This window comes from Antennarius striatus, chromosome 2 (assembly GCF_040054535.1).
Source record: "Antennarius striatus isolate MH-2024 chromosome 2, ASM4005453v1, whole genome shotgun sequence".
In the NCBI taxonomy this organism is placed as follows: Eukaryota; Metazoa; Chordata; class Actinopteri; order Lophiiformes; family Antennariidae; genus Antennarius; species Antennarius striatus.
The window spans coordinates 14,013,912-14,033,130 of record NC_090777.1 but is presented as its reverse complement, the minus strand read 5'-3'; the positions used below and the strand labels follow the sequence as shown (position 1 = coordinate 14,033,130).

At 40.2% G+C, this 19,219-nt stretch overlaps 1 protein-coding gene across 1 annotated transcript in view; it reads left to right on the top strand.

Moving 5' to 3' along the window:
• The window catches only part of nphp4 (nephronophthisis 4), a 221,150-nt gene that overhangs the window by 56,441 nt on the left and 145,490 nt on the right, over positions 1-19,219 (top strand). Inside the window, 1 exon segment of the mRNA XM_068305896.1 lies at positions 9,665-9,849. Within this exon segment, the coding sequence (XP_068161997.1) occupies positions 9,665-9,849 (185 nt within the window).

Genomic DNA, 19,219 nt, shown 5'->3' with positions numbered 1-19,219 from the left:
TTACACACAAAGGGTGAAAAAATAAATTGTATACAAGGTTAGATAATTTGGGTAATACATGCATCGGAAGATGTATGATTCCATGATATCCGAAGACTCCTCTAAGAGCCGCCACCTTATCCTGGTGGGGGAGTTTAAGTGTCCGAATGACCCCAGGAACTATGTTGCCAGGGGCGTTATGCTCCTGCTAGGGTCTCACTTGGCAAACAGGTCTTGGGTGACAGGCCAGACGAAGAGCAGCACAAAAACCCCTATGACAAAAAAATGAAGGACCGTGACATCGCCCGGTATGGCGAAACCGTGGCCCCATCCTGGAGCAAGGCCCGGGGTTGGGGCTCGTATGCGAGTGCCTGGTGGCCGGGCCTCTGCTGGGCTCAGCCCGAAAAGACGCCGTGGATTCCGGTGGACTCACCACCCGCCGAGGAAACCGTAGGGGACGGGTGCAGTGTGGATTGAGTGGTATTCGTCAGCATTAGGCTCGACGACCCGATCCCCAGACAAAGAGTCTAGGTCTAGGGACATGGAATGTCACCTTGCTGGCGGGAAATGAGCCAGAGCTTGTGAGGGAGGTTGAGAGGTACCGACGAGATATAGTCGGGCTCACCTCCCCCCATAGCTTGGGCTCTGGAACCCAAACCCTTGAAAGGGGCTGGACTCTCCACTTTTCTGGTGTTGCCCAAGGTGAGAGGTGGCGGGCTGGTGTGGGCTTGCTTATAGCCCCACAGCTCAGCTGTCTAATGTTGAAGTTCACCCCAGTGAATGAGAGGGTCGCATCCCTGCGCCAATGACAGTGAAACCTCGAAATGGGTGATTGGGATGAATGGCCTCCCAGATCTGAACACGAGTGGTGTTCTGTTATTGGACTCCTTTACTAGTCACACTTTGTCCATAACAAACACCTTGTTCAACCACAGGGATGTCCATAAGTGCACATGGCACCAGAACACCCTAGGCCGGAGGTGGATGATGAACTTTGTCGTCATATTATCAGACCTCTGACCGCGTGTGTTGGACACTTGGGTGAAGAGAGGGGGAGAGCCATCAATTGATCACCACCTGGTAGTGAGCTGAATCAGCTGGCAGAGCAGGGGGCCGGACAGACTCGGCAGGCCCAAATGTGTTTTGAGAGTCTGTTAGGAACGTCTGGCAGAATCCTCTTTCAGTGAGGTCTTCAACTCCCAGCTCCGGGAGAGCTTCTCCCAGATTCCGCAGGAGGCTGGGGACATGGAGTCAGAGTGGACCATGTGCTCTGCCTCCATTGTCGAAGCAGCTGTTCGGAGCTGTTGTCGCAAGGTCTCTGTTGCCTGTCGTGGTGGCAACCCCCGAACCCAATGGTGGACACCGGAAGTAAGGGATGCCATCAAGCTGAAGATGGAGTCCTATTAAATCTTGTTGAATTTTAGGACTCCGGAAACAGCTGACAGGTACAGGTAGGCCAGGCGTACTGTAGCTCGAGTAGTCGCGGACGCAAAAACTCGGGTCTGGGAAGAGTTCGGGGAGGCCACGGAGGAAGACTATCGGTCAGCCTCAAAGAATTCTGGTAAACCATTCGGTCGCCTCAATAGGGGAAAGCAGTTCACAGCCAACACTGTTTACAGTAGGGGCGGACTCGTCCATCACCCAAGCTGAAGTCACTGAGGTGCTTGCCAATCTCCTCGGTGGCAAAGCACCGGGGGTGGATGAGCTTCACCCTGAGTACCTCAAGTCTCTGGATATGCAGGGACTCTCATGGTTGACATGTCTCTTTAACATCAAACGGCAGTCAGAGACAGTACCTCTGGAGTGGCAGACCGGGGATGCTTGTTAATTCCATTGTATGGATTTATTTTATTCTGTGTTGCTTGTCATCCCACAGGCAAACAACAATCTTCTTCATAAATGTGGCTGTTCTGACCTATGAGCACATTTATTTGCCTTATGCTATTGCTTCACAATGTACGAACTAGTCCTTTTTGAGCTGACATTTGTGTTCAGTGTCCTCTGCCACCTGATGTCTGATTCCTGACACTAAAAACAGTATTTTGTATGAACTTAAAATTTCCGGTATCATGACCTCTCAGTTTGGCCGCAAGCAAATTGATTATATAATTTCTATTTCTATAATTTTAAGTAGTTCAATAGAGAAAAACTTTGAAATTGTTAATCTCACTTTCTCCATTATGCAGGCAACATCTCCAAATGTTAATTTTTTTTGACCTTACTACATGTGTGAATAGCAAGCATGTATTAGTACTCTTATTGATCATTGCCACTAAGCTCAGGCTGCACAATTCATCATGTCCCTAGTCAGTGATTACAGGGTCAAGAACATTTTGCTGTCTAGGGTTTCTTATTTCACTGTTGAAGCTATTAGAAAAAAAAACCCTACTCTCTCACTTCATTGCCTGGGCACAAAGAGAAGATCCCCCCAAAACTAATTTACACTTACTCTGAAAATACCCAGGCATTTTCCTCAAAACTGCACAACAAGGCAGCTTTCATCAGCTTTACATTTCTCTTCCAGTTTCTAAATTCCTTCCAGGTGGCTTTCCTCTATTACTCTCTCATTTCTTTCAAATGATAGTGTCCTCAACTACAGTAAATCAATTTCCCTTGCTGATATTTCATCCTCAGTCTCCCACTTCCTAACACAGCAGTTTGACAGTCTTGAATCTAAGAGTCTTTGCTCTTAATGTTTGTCAAATGATAATGACAGTTCAAGGTGTAAAAACCCAATTGAGTTTCAGAGTTTCTTTTTTTGTTTTAATTTCTTTTTGGATTAAATTTACATTATGGAAGGAAAAAATAATATTAGGTCCTCCAAGACATGAAAAACAGTAAATGTATCTGAGTTAATTCCATTTCTGGCGACTAGAACCAAACTCAAAATACATCACATAATATAGAAATGTCTTTTATTTCCTGTGGGGTATTTCTTTCGAAGATAAGATGCACTCTTATTCCAGAGTTATCTTTGACTTGCTGGTAAACACTTTACCCCTAGCATAGATTTTAAAGGCATATGGTCATTTTTCTTTTAGATTGTAGGCACATTAAAATGTGTTTTCTGCAGTTTAAGAAGCTGTTGTGTTGAGCCCGCAAGGCTTTTGCATGCTATTGATGCACTACAGACTAACAGGCCTGAGAGTAACCATCACAGTAGCAAGATCTGTCAGAATTCACAATTATGACATATAAGCAAGAAGATTATGTTTGTGAAAAAGAGAAAGACACACCTATGTGGCACCAACACACTTATCACTCAGGAAAGTCACTTTTCTGTGGCGCCAGAAATGTTATGTAATCTTGGTAGCCATTTCATTGTTCCCTTTAAGCTTCTTAGCTCTAAAATATTCATATTTCAGGCAAGGGAGAAAAAAATGTGTGACGACAGCAGACAGAGACTAGAATCAGAAAAAAGGATATGAAGCAAGAAAGGTAGAGAGAGAAACTGACAAAGTGAGAAAAAGAGCACAGAAAGAAATAGAAGAGAAACTCGGAGGAGGGGAGTGAAAAAAAGATGCAGAGAACATGAAACAGCACGAACTGATGTTTCCTTTTAAATGCTTTTAATGTTTTTCTTTCATTTTCACTCTAAAACACTTCATGGCAACCATGTCCAACAAGAGACAAACTCATTTTCCCATCTTCCCTGGCTGTAGCGGAGAAAAGATGTAGAGCTGAGAGCAGATGACAAAATCATAATTATCATCATGATGCTACTGAAATAAATTATTTGCAGATATCATGTTATACTTATCCAGCCTCCCTTGGAAAACTTTTTGTTTTATCTGTTAATATAGAGACAGTATATTTTTATTGTTAGTTATTTTGTGTTATTTAGAAGACTATACAAAGCAAATTTGTAGCAGCTAGAATAGAGAGAAGATAAGAAGTTACGGTAGGCCTGTTGAGTTTGGAGCAGTCTTATTTGTCCAAAATGATTAGTATACATTGTGAGAAAATCCAAAACACTGTGTACACCTAATATGATATATTTTATATGTATGCAGTAAAAAAGATAAGGGCAGAAAGTGACACAAGGTTAAATAAGGTGGTGAAGTAAAAAAGTGCATGTGGAAGATAAGTTAATCCCTTTCTCATCCCACAGTGGGGAAATTTAAGATATTACTTCAAAAAACTGCAGAAAATTATGTTCTTCTCAGAGCACAGACACAAGTTGTCCCAGTATGGATGAAAATTTTTTTTTTCATTGAATAGTTGTATAGTAGGTTCCTTAGCCACTGCCAGTGTGTTGGGAGAGTCTTTCCTTTCTATTTAGGAAACTCTGTGCATTGTCCAGAAGGGAAGCAAAAGACATTTTGTTTGTCCCTGGACAGCTGTTCCAGGGCCAACAAATAATGCAAAAACCAAATAATGAAAAAAAGTGGATTGTGTTGACTGAAAGATTTTTTTCTGAGTGTTTGGAAGACTTCTCTTTAAAGCTTTTAAAGGCTATGATACAGACAAAACATACACATCTACTGTATATCACATCAGAGTTGCTGCATTTCTCAGAGTTGGGACTAAGGTCTGGGTATATTTTGGACATATGAGCTCTATGGACAAACATTTAGATGATGAATGTCCTTGTTTTAGTATATTACTTTACAAAACCTCAAGTAAAAAAATATTGAACCCCTAGATGCACAGGTGGGTTGTTATTCTTCAAAAGCTTTATATATTCATAATGCTCTCCCCATGACTGCGTAGGTTCTTTCCGGGTTCTCTGGCTTACTCCCAAACATGTGCTTGTTTTTGTGTGTCTCTGTGTTGCTCCATGGTACAGAATTTCCCCCGCCTCACGCCCTCAGTCAGCTGGGATAGGCTCCAGCTCCTCGCGACCCGCGACAACGGATGACGTGGTTGTGAAAATGAATGAATGATGAATGAATATATACTGTATAAACACAACACGTTACTTTCAACTCAAATGTTGTAGGTGTGGTGTTTTGCTTTCTGACAACCATTCCCTTGATTAACAAAGCAGCTGTGCCACCAAGATTTTTTGACAGAATTATTGATGTGGGGTCTCAGCATCAGAATTTATTCCAAACATACTGGAAGAACACTTGACAGTCACTTCTGATTTTTAAGAGAAAATAAATAAGCAAATAAATAAGTGAATAAATGAACACATAGATATGTAAATAAATAAATACATTCATAAACATAGTACATAACAAGAACCAATGCAGTCAGAGACTGCAACATCCCACGACACCCCTGGACTCAACATTTTACCGTGACCTACTTGCATAGGTCAAAGATCAAAGCTAGTGCTCTGACCTACTTTCATAGATCAAAGGAGTAGCTTTGATCTATGGTCTTACTCACAGTGGCCTTTTCCCTCATCTTTCTATCCTATCCAGTTCCCGAGTGTACAAAAGTTAAAATATGACCTCAACCTAATTTTCTCAAGGTCAACTTCATCATCTCATTATCATCCCCTTTGCTGCCCAAGAAATGTGCATTTTGTTTCATCTTTTTATCTGCAATGGTTGCGAAGATATTTCGTGGACTAATGGACGGACTGACGGACAAACACACAAACACTGACAATTACAATACATCACTGCTCTGATACGGGATGTAATTAGACAAATGTGTAAGGCATCTACTCAATGTGCAATATTTGAATGTTTAGAAAAACTTTTTTAAAAATAACTTGTAAGTAAAAGCTCAGGTAAATTAATCAATGTAAATGTATTCATTTAATGCCAGATATTTGCGTACGTGAGAAATTAGGCAGTTTGCACACACAACACACAAAAACCAATGACATTATCATATGTAAGCAAGTAGTTTTGAATATATAAATGAATCCAAATAAGATTATGTATGTTGTTTGTTTTTTATTATTTCCTCTGGTAATTATTAATTATCCCACTCTTCACGGTGCTTGGCGCATGTCTTTGTAGTCAGACTGCAACATTAAAACTGCATAGGACCTCAGCTGGAAGACAGTTAATGTAACCTTCCAAAAGCCAAATGAGCTCTGAGATAATTCAAGATGAGCTATACATACAGTGGAATAATGCATTGGTGAGCCACGACACCCTCTTATAAGTAAAAAAAACAAATATAAAACTTCCACATAACACACCAAAGTAAACCGAAAGACAAGACCTTCTTTGTGTTTATTATTCATTCTTTTATTGTCTCTGCTCGTTTCGCTTATGGTGGATTACAAGGGTTGCTTCAGCCTAACCCAGCTGACTTGGAGGCAAGAAGTGTGGGACACTCCAAGCACAATGTCAATGCACCGCGGTGTATTCATTATGAAACCTATATTGTTATAACATGTGATCTTTTTTTCCACTACTCTCAAGTTTGAAACATTGTGCTATTCTGTAACAGCATGGATCTTTCTTACAACAAAATACAGCCATTCATATGAGTTTGTTTTTTTCAGGGAATGGAGGAGGAAAGAAATCACTTACAATAGGAATCCTAATCTTCCTTCCTCATCACCAAAAGAAAAATATTGGACCCCACTGAAAACATATCAGACAGTGCTTGCGAGAGAAAGAAGGGCGATAACAAGCTAGAGAGTATATAGTACAGAAGCAGATATAGAGAGATAAAGTCCTACAGCACAGAGATGGAACATGTGGAGTGTACCAGCATGCTATGTGGTATCTACAGTAACCTGGGAAACTGAGCGGGTACTCCTGCCATTGCACAAAAAACTCAATGCTAAATTGATATGATAATTCGATTGAGAAGGGGTGGGTGAATATGGATTACAAGAAATCAGCGGTACAGACAATAAAAGTGGGAGTGAGAAATATGATGGAGAATGCAAAGAGAATGAAATGAAACGCACGGGAAGGAGTGAGATGGGAAGCTAGCTCAGCTTGACTTTGTACTTTAAGGTTGTATTGTTTGCAGTTAATCACTGAACTCAGTGAATTTATCAGATGTCATTCAGCTCTGTTATTAGTGGCAGCACAGTTTCAAACAGAAATACCTAGATATTGATAAAATGTCTGAACTTCTTGTCATTTCACACTGATGACGTCACTTAGACTTATTGTCTGCATAGTAGTTACGGTGGTCAAGATCCCAGTCAAGCAACCAGTAATGGGAGACAGGTTTAGGCTAAATAAAGCTGAACAAGACCAATACAAAACTAGATTCACGTCTCTATTCTCCCTTTTAAATTAATCCTGTTAGCATTTGACTAGTAATATTTTGTACCATGTGTCTTGCACAGTTAAATGTTTAAGCATGTTTTTCCAAGAGTATGATTATTTGGTAGTGTTAGATTAAAGTATACTGTATATGTTATCCTATATTTACTCATTTTCATTCTTGAAAAAATAAAGGTGTGTGTATGAGTGTCTTTTTATGCCCTGAGTTATGTTTAGGTAGGGGTCAAAAAGATCACAGCTGAGGTAGCAGCTGACGACTAGTTTAAGATGTAAACCTTGACCTGCTGAAAATAAAGACAATACCATATAAAGGAAAGGGTTTTACTCTTGTGACAGTATACCATACATGGTGCATTGTTGATATTTTTGTCCCCCATCTTTTAGGACACATTGTAAACAGGGACTGCCCAAATTAAATAAAAAGAGGGTTCGGCAGAGAAATGTTGAGAACGGGGTGGAGATCTGTAACTGATCACATCTCTGTCCGTTCTCCTCGCGAGTAAACAATATAACTGTTGTCTTCTCCTTTTTGTGAGTGTGTTTTAAATGTTCTAGGTTGATTGAACCTGACAGGTAACATATCGTTTTTAGACTGAAAAGTAAACACAGCATAGTAGTATCACTTCATGCATTTATACGCACACAGAAAGCACCAGCACATATAAAGTAGTACAACACCAAATAGAAAGAGTAATAAATAACCCATCAAGAATATACAAATAGAAAATCATACATAGGCATAGAAATAAAAAATAAGCAGGCCTAGTTAGGCATGGGTAGAGTGAAATGTCTATAGTGTTTACATTTTTTTTTGGTGCATTGTTTGTGTCATCCCTCAGCTCTCGTGTGGACTCTCTTCCTCTTCATTTCCCCCAGAGAGGAGTTGAGCAGTTTAATCGCGCGGGGGATGAAGGACTTCTTAAGTCTGTTGGTCCTGCATGTTGGGAGGTGCAGCCTCTGGCTGCTCAGGCTTCTCTGGTTGTTGGTAATTGTGTGCAGAGGGTGGCTGACATTGTCCATTATGTCCAGAAGTTTGTCCAAGGTTCTCCTCTCTGCCACTGTTGCCAGAGGGTCCAGCTTCATCCCGACAACTGAGCTGGCGCGCCTGAACAGCTTCTCCAGCCTGGAGAGATCCGCCTTAGTCATGGTCCCTCCGCAACACGACACAGTGTATGACAGGAAGCTGGTGAACACAGACTGATAGAACATCCACAGGAGCTTCCTGCAGATGTTGAATGCCCTCAGCCTCCTTACAAAGTACATCCTGCTCTGTGCTTTCTTGTACAGCTGCCTTATATTGCTGGTCCAGTCCAGCTTGTTGTCCAGCCACAGCCCAAGATATTTATAGGTCTGCACAACCTCCACCAACAAAGTCCTTCACCAAGCATCTATGCTCCTCCTCCTCATTGTCCCTGATACATCCCATGATAGCCATGTCATCTGCAAACTTCTGAATGTGACACAGTTCTGAGTTGTAGCAGAAGTTCGCCGTGTACAGGGAGAAGAGGATTGGGGACAAGACAGTCCCCTGTGGAGCACTGATGCAGCTGACCACAGTATCAGACGTGGTGTCCTTTAGCCTGACAGACTGTCTGTGCAGAAATTTTAAGTTTATTTGGAATAGGCTATATAGAATAGGCTGGATTACATTGAAGATATTCTGCATAAAGCGGCATGGTGGCGCAGTGGGTAGCGCTGTCGCCGCACAACACGGCGGGTTCGGGTTCGAGGCCTGCTCTGTGCAGAGTTTGTATGTTCTCCCCGTGTCTGCGTGGGTTCTCTTTGGGTTCTCCGGCTTCTTCCCACCTCCAAAATCATGCGCTTCAGATTAATTGGCTGGTCCCAAATTGCCCGTAGGAGTGAGTATGTGTATGTGTGGTTGTCTGTCTTTGTGTGTGGCTCCGCGGCGCACTAGAAAACTAGCGTCGTGCCGGAGTGTCCCCCCCTCACGCCCTATGCCAGCGGGGATAGGTCCAGCTCCCCATGACCCGCTGCGGAAGAAAATGGATGGATGGATGCATATTCTATATACTAACTACTATCTTCTTATAAACTATATATTCATTCATTATTCATCGTCACAACTACTTCATTTGCTGTGGCGGGTCACGAGGGGCCTAATACAGCTGGCTTAGGGCATGAGACGGGGTAAACTCTGGGTGCGATGCCACTGCACCACAGAGCCACACAGAGATGCAGACAAACACGCACGCATACACTTATTCCTACGGTCAATTTGGGACCAGCCAATTATCCTGAAGCGCATGTTTTTGGAGGTGGAAGGAAGCCGGAGAACCCGGAGAGAATCCACACATACACGGTGAAAACATGCAAACTCCACAGGGAGCGGGATTTAAACCCAGAACCGCCTGCTGTGCGGCGACAGTACTACCCACTACACCACCGTTCCGTCCATAAACTAATATATGGAATAAAAAGTTATTGTATGTTCAGTGATTTATACTTATGCCCCAATTATTTTGTGCCACATTTGTATAGTTTCATGACTTCATTTTCTTGATTCCCAGAAACAGCTGCAACCAGAGGATGCACTAAGGACAGTTGTCATCCAGGAACGGAGGCTCCATGTTGGGGTCCACAATGGCTGGTGTTTTCTAGACAAGCCTCAAGTTGTGGTTCTGGAGCCGCTAGCCTCTGGGGCCAGAGGCCGAGCAGACAGCAGCTCCAAACAGAGCACCTTGGTAAAGGACAGGTGAGGAGAGGAAGTTCATATGAATATTCACTTTGAAGCTGTTATTGTTGGCTATGAAGATGGTGAGCATAATTCTGTTGTCAGACAAAATCCACTGATGTACAAAAATAATTTCAGTATTTTTAAATTTTTTACCCTTTCTTGGCACTGGTCGTGTTGCTGACAGGCAAGTGATTGAAATTTTGTCCTGTCAGCAATAACTGTTTTCGGAAAAAGCTAAGTTGGGATGAATTTTATTTTTGTATAAAGTTGAATGATGCCTGGAAACAGATACTCCTGATTTTTTCTATCTTCTACTGTGGTGTCCATTTAAATAATACTTCCCTATTTTTGCCATATCTGCTGCATGTACTGTATTTGGTGTGTCTCACATTCTCCCACCCTTATCATACGTGGTGGGTTTAGAACAGCTTTTTCATATAGTGCTGCATATTCTTTCAGTTTATTCATATGTGTAGTGTGGTCCAATTTTCTGGCATGAAGATGGCATGAAGGCTGTATGCTTGTTTGATGTGGCTGTCCTTTCATATGGACTAAATTAAAACTGGATTCATTTTGAATCTGAGTGTCACCCCTCCATGATGCCGGTGTTGAGCCACATTTTGTAATAGCGGTACATTTTGTAATAAACACCCAAAATGTAATAACTTTATCATTTCTTCTTCTTCTTTTCCTTTCGGCTTTCCTTTCAGGGGTTGCCACAGCGAATCAATTGCCTCCATCTAACCCTGTCTTCTCCATCCTCTTCTCTCACACCAACTACCTTCATGTCCACTTTCACTACATCCATAAACCTCCTCTTTGGTCTTCCTCTAGGCCGCCTGCCTGGCAGTCCAAAACTCAGCATCCTTCTACCAATATATTCACTATCTCTCCTCTGGACATGTCCAAACCATCTCAGTCTGGCCTCTCTGACTTTATCTCCAAAACCTCTAACATGTGCTGTCCATTTGATGTACTCATTCCTGATCCTATCCTTCCTGGTCACTCCCAAAGAGAACCTCAGCATATTCATCTCTGCTACCGCCGTCTCCTGTCTTTTCCCCAGTGACACTTTCTCTAGACCAGATATTCCCAAAGTGTGGTACGCGAGCTGCCGCTAGGGGGTGCGCGAGTGTAATGGCAGCTGAGCACCTTGAAATACATAAATAATTAAATAAATAATTTAAACACTTTTTAATGGAGGATTAAAAGTTTAAATATTTAAATTCATTCACGTAAATCATTTGTAATTTTCAATTAAAAAACATTTTGGGAAAATTTTAAATAAAAAACAAAACAAAACCCCAAAATGCATTTGGCTTTCTCCTAGCTAAGTGCTAGCTTGTTGTGATAGCAACAACAATAATATGACGAAATGCATAACTGATTGAAAACGGGCAGTCTGTCCGGTATTAAATCTGGGAGAAATGAAAGAGGACAGGATACATTGGCCACAACTAAGAAATGTGCAGTCTACCAGGCTGAAGAAATCCAGCAGGAAAAAGAGAGTGATGATGACGAGACAGGGGAACTTAAAATGAGGAGCACAGAACACAGAAAACTCACCAACAAATGGGCACCAGCACACTTCTCCTCCATTCCTCAGGCATCTTCTCACCATCTAAGATCCTGTTGAACAACCCAGTCAGAAACTCTACTGCCATCTCTCCTAGACACTTCCAAACCTCTACAGGTATATCATCAGGACCGACTGCCTCTCCACTCTTCATCCTCTTCAATGCCCTCCTCACTTCATCCTGACTAATATTTGCTACTTCCTGGTCCACAGTAGTCCCCTCTTCTAGTCTTTGTTCTCTCTCATTTTCCACATTCATCAACTCTTCAAAGTACTCTTTCCATCTTCCCATCACACTACTGGCACCTGTCAATAGACTTAGTTAATTTTATTCGTTCCTTAATTGTATTTTATTTTACTTTAAAGTATTTGTAAAAGCTAGGCCTATTATTAGTATCACTGTATTAGCCTAGTAGCAGTGCTTAGCAATTACTATCAGTACACTATTCAAAGGTTGCATTAGCAGAGAATATTCTGTAAATTCCAGATTTTTTTTATTGGACACCAAAACCACATCAAGAATAGTTATAAACATCCAACAAACCTTATTATGCTTCTTATAATACAGAACAAAACTCTAGGTATCGAAATTTAATCCATTCGTAAACATTAACATATGCACATACAAAATAGAAAGGCTGATGGATAGGTAAAGAACAGCTTTATTTATAGAACCTTTCAACAACAATAAATGCAACCAACAAAAGCAGGCTTGCGGCCAATTTAAAATAATAATGAACCAATGAATATAAGTTCTACCTCAAACAACATGTCTTCTTCTTGTTTAGAGAGCTGCTGTGACCTGCACATTTCTCCACTAAGATTAATTTTAAACAAATATGAAATTGCCTCAAAAGGCTAAACAACAAAATTTATATTTCCAAAATATATCCAGAATTTCAAATTATCCATGTCTAATATGTCTAATTACCAGCCAAGCAATAAACCACTTGGAATGTTTCCCAAACAGTTCCTTGAGTTTTAATGCCACACCACCAAAGTGCCCTGCTGCTTTGTACAACCTTTGTACACTAACTGTGTGCTTTCCAACGACGTACAACCCAAGGCTTGGGCTTAATGTTTCCCTTGGATAGAGTGATGGATGGAATCGATCTGCAATGTCTTTAAAATGTTGAGACACTCTGTTAAACGTCTCAAGCATTGACATGTCATCCTCAAGGGTCATTTTAATAATAGACTGAAACATTTCAGTTGGTAGGACGGGCTGAACAGAGGGTGTAGTCAGAACAGTTTTTCACAATATTGCCACTCCTTACGTGATACTTTTTGGAGACTCGATGGGCACCATCCCTCATTTTGACCAAAACAGCGTCCTTAACATTGTAGTGTTGTGATAGGTTTTGTTTGAATGCACGCTTGATCATTAGTTTAGCACAGTGCTCAGAGGCGTTCCCTGCCATTCTTCTCACCCTTTTTCGTTTAGTATCAAATTTTTCTCGATGTCTCAAAGATGGTAAAGTTGAATGTAGATTCCTCACAGACTCCTTCCGAACAGAAGATGGAAAACCGCATAAGAGATACCCTATGCTGTTGCTTTTTCTTCCATAGTATACTTCAAATGGAGACCTCCACTCTAAAACTTCTTTAACATCCTCATTTAGCACTCTTGAATATATAGGTAGGTGCTTGACCCAGTTAACTCTGTTCCCTTGAAATTTTCACACATCATACATGGTCTTCTTTCTTAGCCATCTATGTGTCCTCTCAACCTTTCCTTGGCTTTGTGGATGATATGCTGAGCTTTCAATTATTTTCACTTGCAGAGATCTCATTATAATTTTCACCGCCCCTTTAAACTCGGTCCCTTTGTCATGTTGTAACACTTTGGGTGGTCCATGTTCATGATAAATGTTGTTAAGGTGTTTGGCAATTTCAACACTACTTTTTCTTTTCAATGGTTTCAACCACATGTAACGACTGAACACATCCATCACTATGAGAATGTAATGGTATAAAGCCTCACCATAACTAATTTTCATTTTTCCCATGTCCAATTTTCAATTTGGTGTCGATCTTGCACTTCTTTGGCTTGAATGGTCTTCAAAGGGGGTTTATTCAGAAACTATGCATTTTGAAGTTGGTACCACTCAGTTTTGTTTAAGATTTCCTGCACCTTTCTTTCACTTATGCCACTATGATGCTTTTTCAGTTGTTTGCTCAACTTTCTTGCTCCAGAACCCTTAACAACACAATCAACATTAGACTGTAGCATGACTGGCTTGCCGGCACACAGCAGTGTCTGCCCATCCTCACTGAGAGAATAGACCCCTTGATTTCTCCAGAGACACACCAAGGCATTTTGTTTAATTCTTGTGCGTTCAGAAACTGGAACATGAAACTCTCCTCTCAACTTGCGAGCTATGACATTTTACATTTCCTTGGTCATTGCTTGCTTTTGTCCATGGCCTACAATGAGCCCCAGCAGGGTGCAGGTCAGGGTTATAATTAGCAGACCTACAAGGGGGACAAAAGAGGGAAAATGTTTAACTCCCAAAACTAAACTGCATTTTGTGCTTTTTTTTTGCACTTTTATTTAATTTGTGGAATTTCATTTCACGTACTAAAATATTTTATCTTTAATTAATATTCAATAAGGTATTTTATTTATTACAATTTTGATAACCCACCACCACCTGCGGCATCAAAGTACCATAATTCAAATTGCTTTATGAATGTTGATCTTATGTTATAGCCCTAGATTTGTCTCAATAAAGGATGTTATCATTAAAGAGGACACTGCTTTTGTAGTAATACTGAAAAACAAGGTTTTAAACAAATTTATTGTTTTCACACCTGTTAAAACATTTTTAGCCTTTTAATAGATATTTCGATGCTTACTATTTATGACTGTGTTAATTCATTGCATGTAATGTTAGGTATTCAGCTTCACTCATTCAGCCAATGGTTTTCAGTGACTTCACACAGGGAAGGTATTGCTCTCTTATCCAACATTCTCCATATGGCTAAACTAGGAAGAAGTGAATTACTAAGTTAAACTACTTAATTAGACTTACAGTGAAGGGTGATGCACAACTATCAAAGGTGTTGTTCACAATGAAGATCTACCCACCGAATAACACATGAGAGGGTTGAACAGAGAGGCAAGCGTTGAAACAACTTGGAACTGTAAAGTTTGGCATTCATCTTAAACCATTTTAGACCAAAACAGCAAGTGATTGTTATCCAAATTAATTAAGATCTGCAAAGTACAGTTTAACTTCTTAGAATGACAAAAAAGTTCAACCCCAAAGTTTTATTGGTACTTTTAAAATATAGATGGTTCATAACTTTTCATTCCTCCTGTTAAAAAACACTATAATGTACAGTAGCCTACTCAAAATTTAAAAAAAGAAGGGTTCCACCCAGTGTAAGACCATATGCTGGTGCAGTGGGCCCTTCCTTCTAATGCACATAGTATTTTGTTTCCAACTCATTCCACTATGTAAATAATATATACATTATTAACCAGAAAGCCTCATTCATTGTGAGGGGTGTGTTGTTTAAATGTTCACTTTATTTTTTGAGCAGTGTACTCAGTGTACTATTGAGTCCCGCTCTGTGCAGAGTTTGCATGCTCTCCCTATGTCTGCGTGGGTTCTCTCCGGGTTCTCCGGCTTCCTCCCACCTCCAAAAACATGCGCTTCAGATTGACTGGCTGGTCCCAAATTGCCTGTGTGTGTGTGTGTGTGTGTGTGTGTGTGTGTGTGTGTGTGTGTGTGTGTGTGTGTGTGTGTGTGTGTGTGTGTGTGTGTGTGTGTGTGTGTGTGTGTGTGTGTGTGTGCGTGCGTGCGTGCGTGCGTGCGTGCGTGCGTGCGTGCGTGCGTGCGTGCGTGCGTGCGTGCGTGCGTGCGTGCGTGCGTGCGTGCGTGCGTGCGTGCGTGCGTGCGTGCGTGTGTGGTTTTTTTTGCACATGCACAGTTTTCCTTCAAATGTGTCCTGCTTCAAGTTATTAACTTTCAGTATGTACTTAGAGGCATAGATTTCAGTTTTACTTTACAAACTGTTTTTAATGCAGTGAGCATAACTTGGACAATGCAGGTTTAAATTCAGTCATATCATTTCTTATCAAGGGCAAAACATCTACATAACTCTAGATCAACTGCAAAATGTCTTTATACTTCCATATATTCAATTACACAGATAGTATTTGGCACAGTTTTTTTCATATCTGGCATCATGTTGAACTCTGTTGGCTGGCTCAATTAAGCATGCAAGCAGCGCATGATCTTTGTAGAACTGATGGAGTAGCCAATCAGATTACCCCCCACCCTCCCCTCCCTGGCTGAGTGACAGACCATGTAGAGTTTTGAATTTGGCTTAAGTTATTGGCCTATATAATTCCAAACTTCAAATAGGCAACTAAAGTTATATTTGGAGTACTTTGTCATACATAGATCTATTGGGCTACATAGCTCGAAGGGAAATTGCATAAAAAACAACAACAGTCACTCTTGTATAAATTCATTGTTTAACAAACAACAATAATAGGTATTATTACATAATGCACCATGTTATTACATTTCCTAGAAAATTAAAATGTTGCAAGTTCATTTTGTAATAATCTTCTCAAAATGTAATAAGTTATCACATAATGCAGCAAAATTTATTACAAAATGCGTTTGGGCAGCTTATTACAAAATGCGGCAGTTTATTACAAAAAACGGCAGTTTATTACAAAATGCGGCTTTATTACAAAATGAAAAGAAAAAGTTATTACATTTTGGACGTTTATTACAAAATGCACCGTAATCACAAAATGCGGATCAACACCACACTTGCCAGAGACACAGATGCAAACTCAAAGTCAGATGACAAAGTAAAGCGAAACCCTAAGTAAATGAGTTCATACATATGCGTCTAGTCATTCCAAGCACAAGGATTCACTGAAGGGTTTGAGAGATCAAAATTGATCTGAGTCATATGCTCAGGAGCCCCATTCATTAGTCCACAGGGTTGACTGGGAAAGCCAAGGCTGCTCATGTCCATGTAAGGGTAATTGACGTAGAGGTAGTGTTGAGGCGCATTTTGTAATAATGGTGCATTTGTAATAAACGTCGAAAATGTCATAAGTTGTTCCATAATGTGTCAAATGTATTACAAAATGTGTTGGGGCAGTTTATTACAAAATGCAGTACTTTATTACAAAATGCGGCTTTATTACAAAATGAAATGAAAAAAGTTGTTACATTTTGGACTATTTATTAGAAAATGCACCGTTATTACAAAATGCGGCTCAACAGTTAGACATTGAACCCGGCCTTGCCTCTTTGAATACACAAAACTGTAAGTGGCTTGATAAGAAAGTGTCCAAGAATCCAATTCTTTGGACTCACCTGCTTGTGCACATTTGTTCTGATAAATCAGGTTAACAATAGAGAATAAAGAGGAGAGTTTCAATGAACACATAAGGCCAATAGTGGAACAGCCAGAAATCTCAAGCTACATGAACTGTGTGTGAATTGTGTATCTATTTCTTTTCATTTCACCGCCCATGTTAACAGATTTGTGTAACCAAAATGCCCTCAAGAGAAAATTGACTTGAAAGCAACCTTTTTCAGGGTCTTTTCAGCATCATGTCTGCATTTCAATCTAGTTTTGTTGTGTGTATCTATATTGTCTGTTGTTTTGAAAAAAAATGTTACAAAATCAGTTGAAGGACATCGTTCTTCCTGTGTAGTCTCTCAGCGGGGGTGGGCAGAATCCAAGTCATCATTGTTTTTAAGATTGTTGAAGGCAAAGTCAATTCGGAAAGATAAAGCAGGAAGTATCAACAGCACAGCAGTGATACTGCTTGTATACAGTGTGTGCTTGAGCTGTAGTAGTTTAGCAAGGCAGCCAGAAAAAGCTGCTCACAGTGTGCCCTGGACATAATGACCAATTGGGTGAATATTGTTTTTGTACTTCAGTTGTCAATTTGCAATGCAGTGCACTGTACATTACTGCAGTAAGCATAAATACCTAAAATTGATGAATTGGTCTGAATCAGGCACTTTGCTATGCACCTCCAGAACACGTACCTCAGACCCATTGGCAAATGCGATTGTTGTGTCTTCACAAATGTGTTGTTCTTCTCTGTTGTCCGTCATCTAAGATATGCACTGATTAGACTTTTTCCTCCCCAATAAAATCAAAATTTTTGAACCAGGATAAACCTCCACAGGCATATTGTTTTGTTCCAAATGATGATCATCTTAACTAACCCGAGGAAATAAGATCATCCTTTTTATCCTTTTGTCTGCATGTTTAAAGTCTGTAAACGTCCCTGTGTGGAATTTAAGTTGTTCTTGATGTAAAATGAAGATGCTACTTTAGGTTATTCATACATTTAGGTGAACTGCTTCTAGGGCGCCTCAATGTGTCTGCCATGTGAGGACTTTTCTCTGTGTTTTATTTTCATCAGACTTATTAGTTTTAAGAAAAAGTTTAATTTAAATATTAATATAAAGTGACAAAGAATGTCCCCATTGTGAGACAAATAAAAGCTGTTCATATATTTAGGTTACTGTATGAAACAAACTTGAAAGAGAAATTTGCGAGGTGCCTAATCAAATCAAATCAAATCAAATATTTAAGAAAGAAGGTCAAAAAGAAGGTAAACACCCATTTGCATTTTTAAATGGAATTGTGCAACATCAGATTTATTTTATTGTGTGTCATTTTGTGCCTTATACACTGTAATTTCTAAGTCCAGCTCAAAAGCAAATACTATGAGCTTTAAAATGCCCAACCCAATCTCAGTCTCATAATTTACGCAGTCCTCCATGCCACAGCTTCCACTCACATAAAATGGCCTTGCAGTTCATTTTGATGTGTGTTTGCACTTTATTACAAATCAAGGAAATATGGCTCCTACTGCCTTTGCCCCTGGCTTTTATTGAGACAACAGGAAACCCAATGCTAACCTTGTCAATGTGGATGTGCTGGTGTAAAGTCACCAATGTCTGCCTTAAATGAGCAGTAAAGCACTTGAATGGATTGAATGGTTTATCTTGGCAAAGGTAAAATAAAGCCAGGGAGGTGCAACAGAACAGCAAGACTCCAAAACATCAGTTAAATTTCTGTGGTGATGAACATTTAATTAAACTACTGTATTTAATTTTCAGAAGGTCATGAGAAGACCATTTTAAGACAATTTGCTTCATATTCGAAATAGCACATGCAGAAATTAAGATCCTGAGGTTTGGGATGAGTGCTTGTCATTATACTTTGTTAATGGATTATGACTGGATCAGTCTAACATAGATGCTATAATGCTGTCCATTGTATCCATAGAAGTATTCCTTAACCTAAATAATTACCTAATACATGATAGTAATGTTGTAACTCTTTATTATAGTTTGTATTCTACTCCAAAATAAAGATGATATTTGGAGTCGTACTCCAGGATTTTTTCCTATCCTTTCGTTTGGTTCTATATGCTTGATACGCCTAGAGTGACAGCAGTGAAGCTTCATGGCTGCCAGCTGTGGGGTGGTAATGCTCATAGTCATCAATGCAGAGAACCTATTCATGTTCTGCAAACCTTAATATGCCGTGACCTTTTTTCAAACTTATTTGTATGAGGCTCCAAAATTTCCACAGTTAATAACAATTACCCATTCCTCTCTCCTGAACACTGAAGATTTCCTCTCTAACAGCTGAAATTCTTTCTGCTGTCTTGTTTACCAGAAGACATCAGCCATCTCCGCTCAAGCTAAATCAAACATGCAACAGCCTGTCTGGGTGTGAGTAAAGGGATGGGTTGTGCTGGATTTGCTTTGTGAACAGTCTAGATGATTCTTGTTTTCCTTA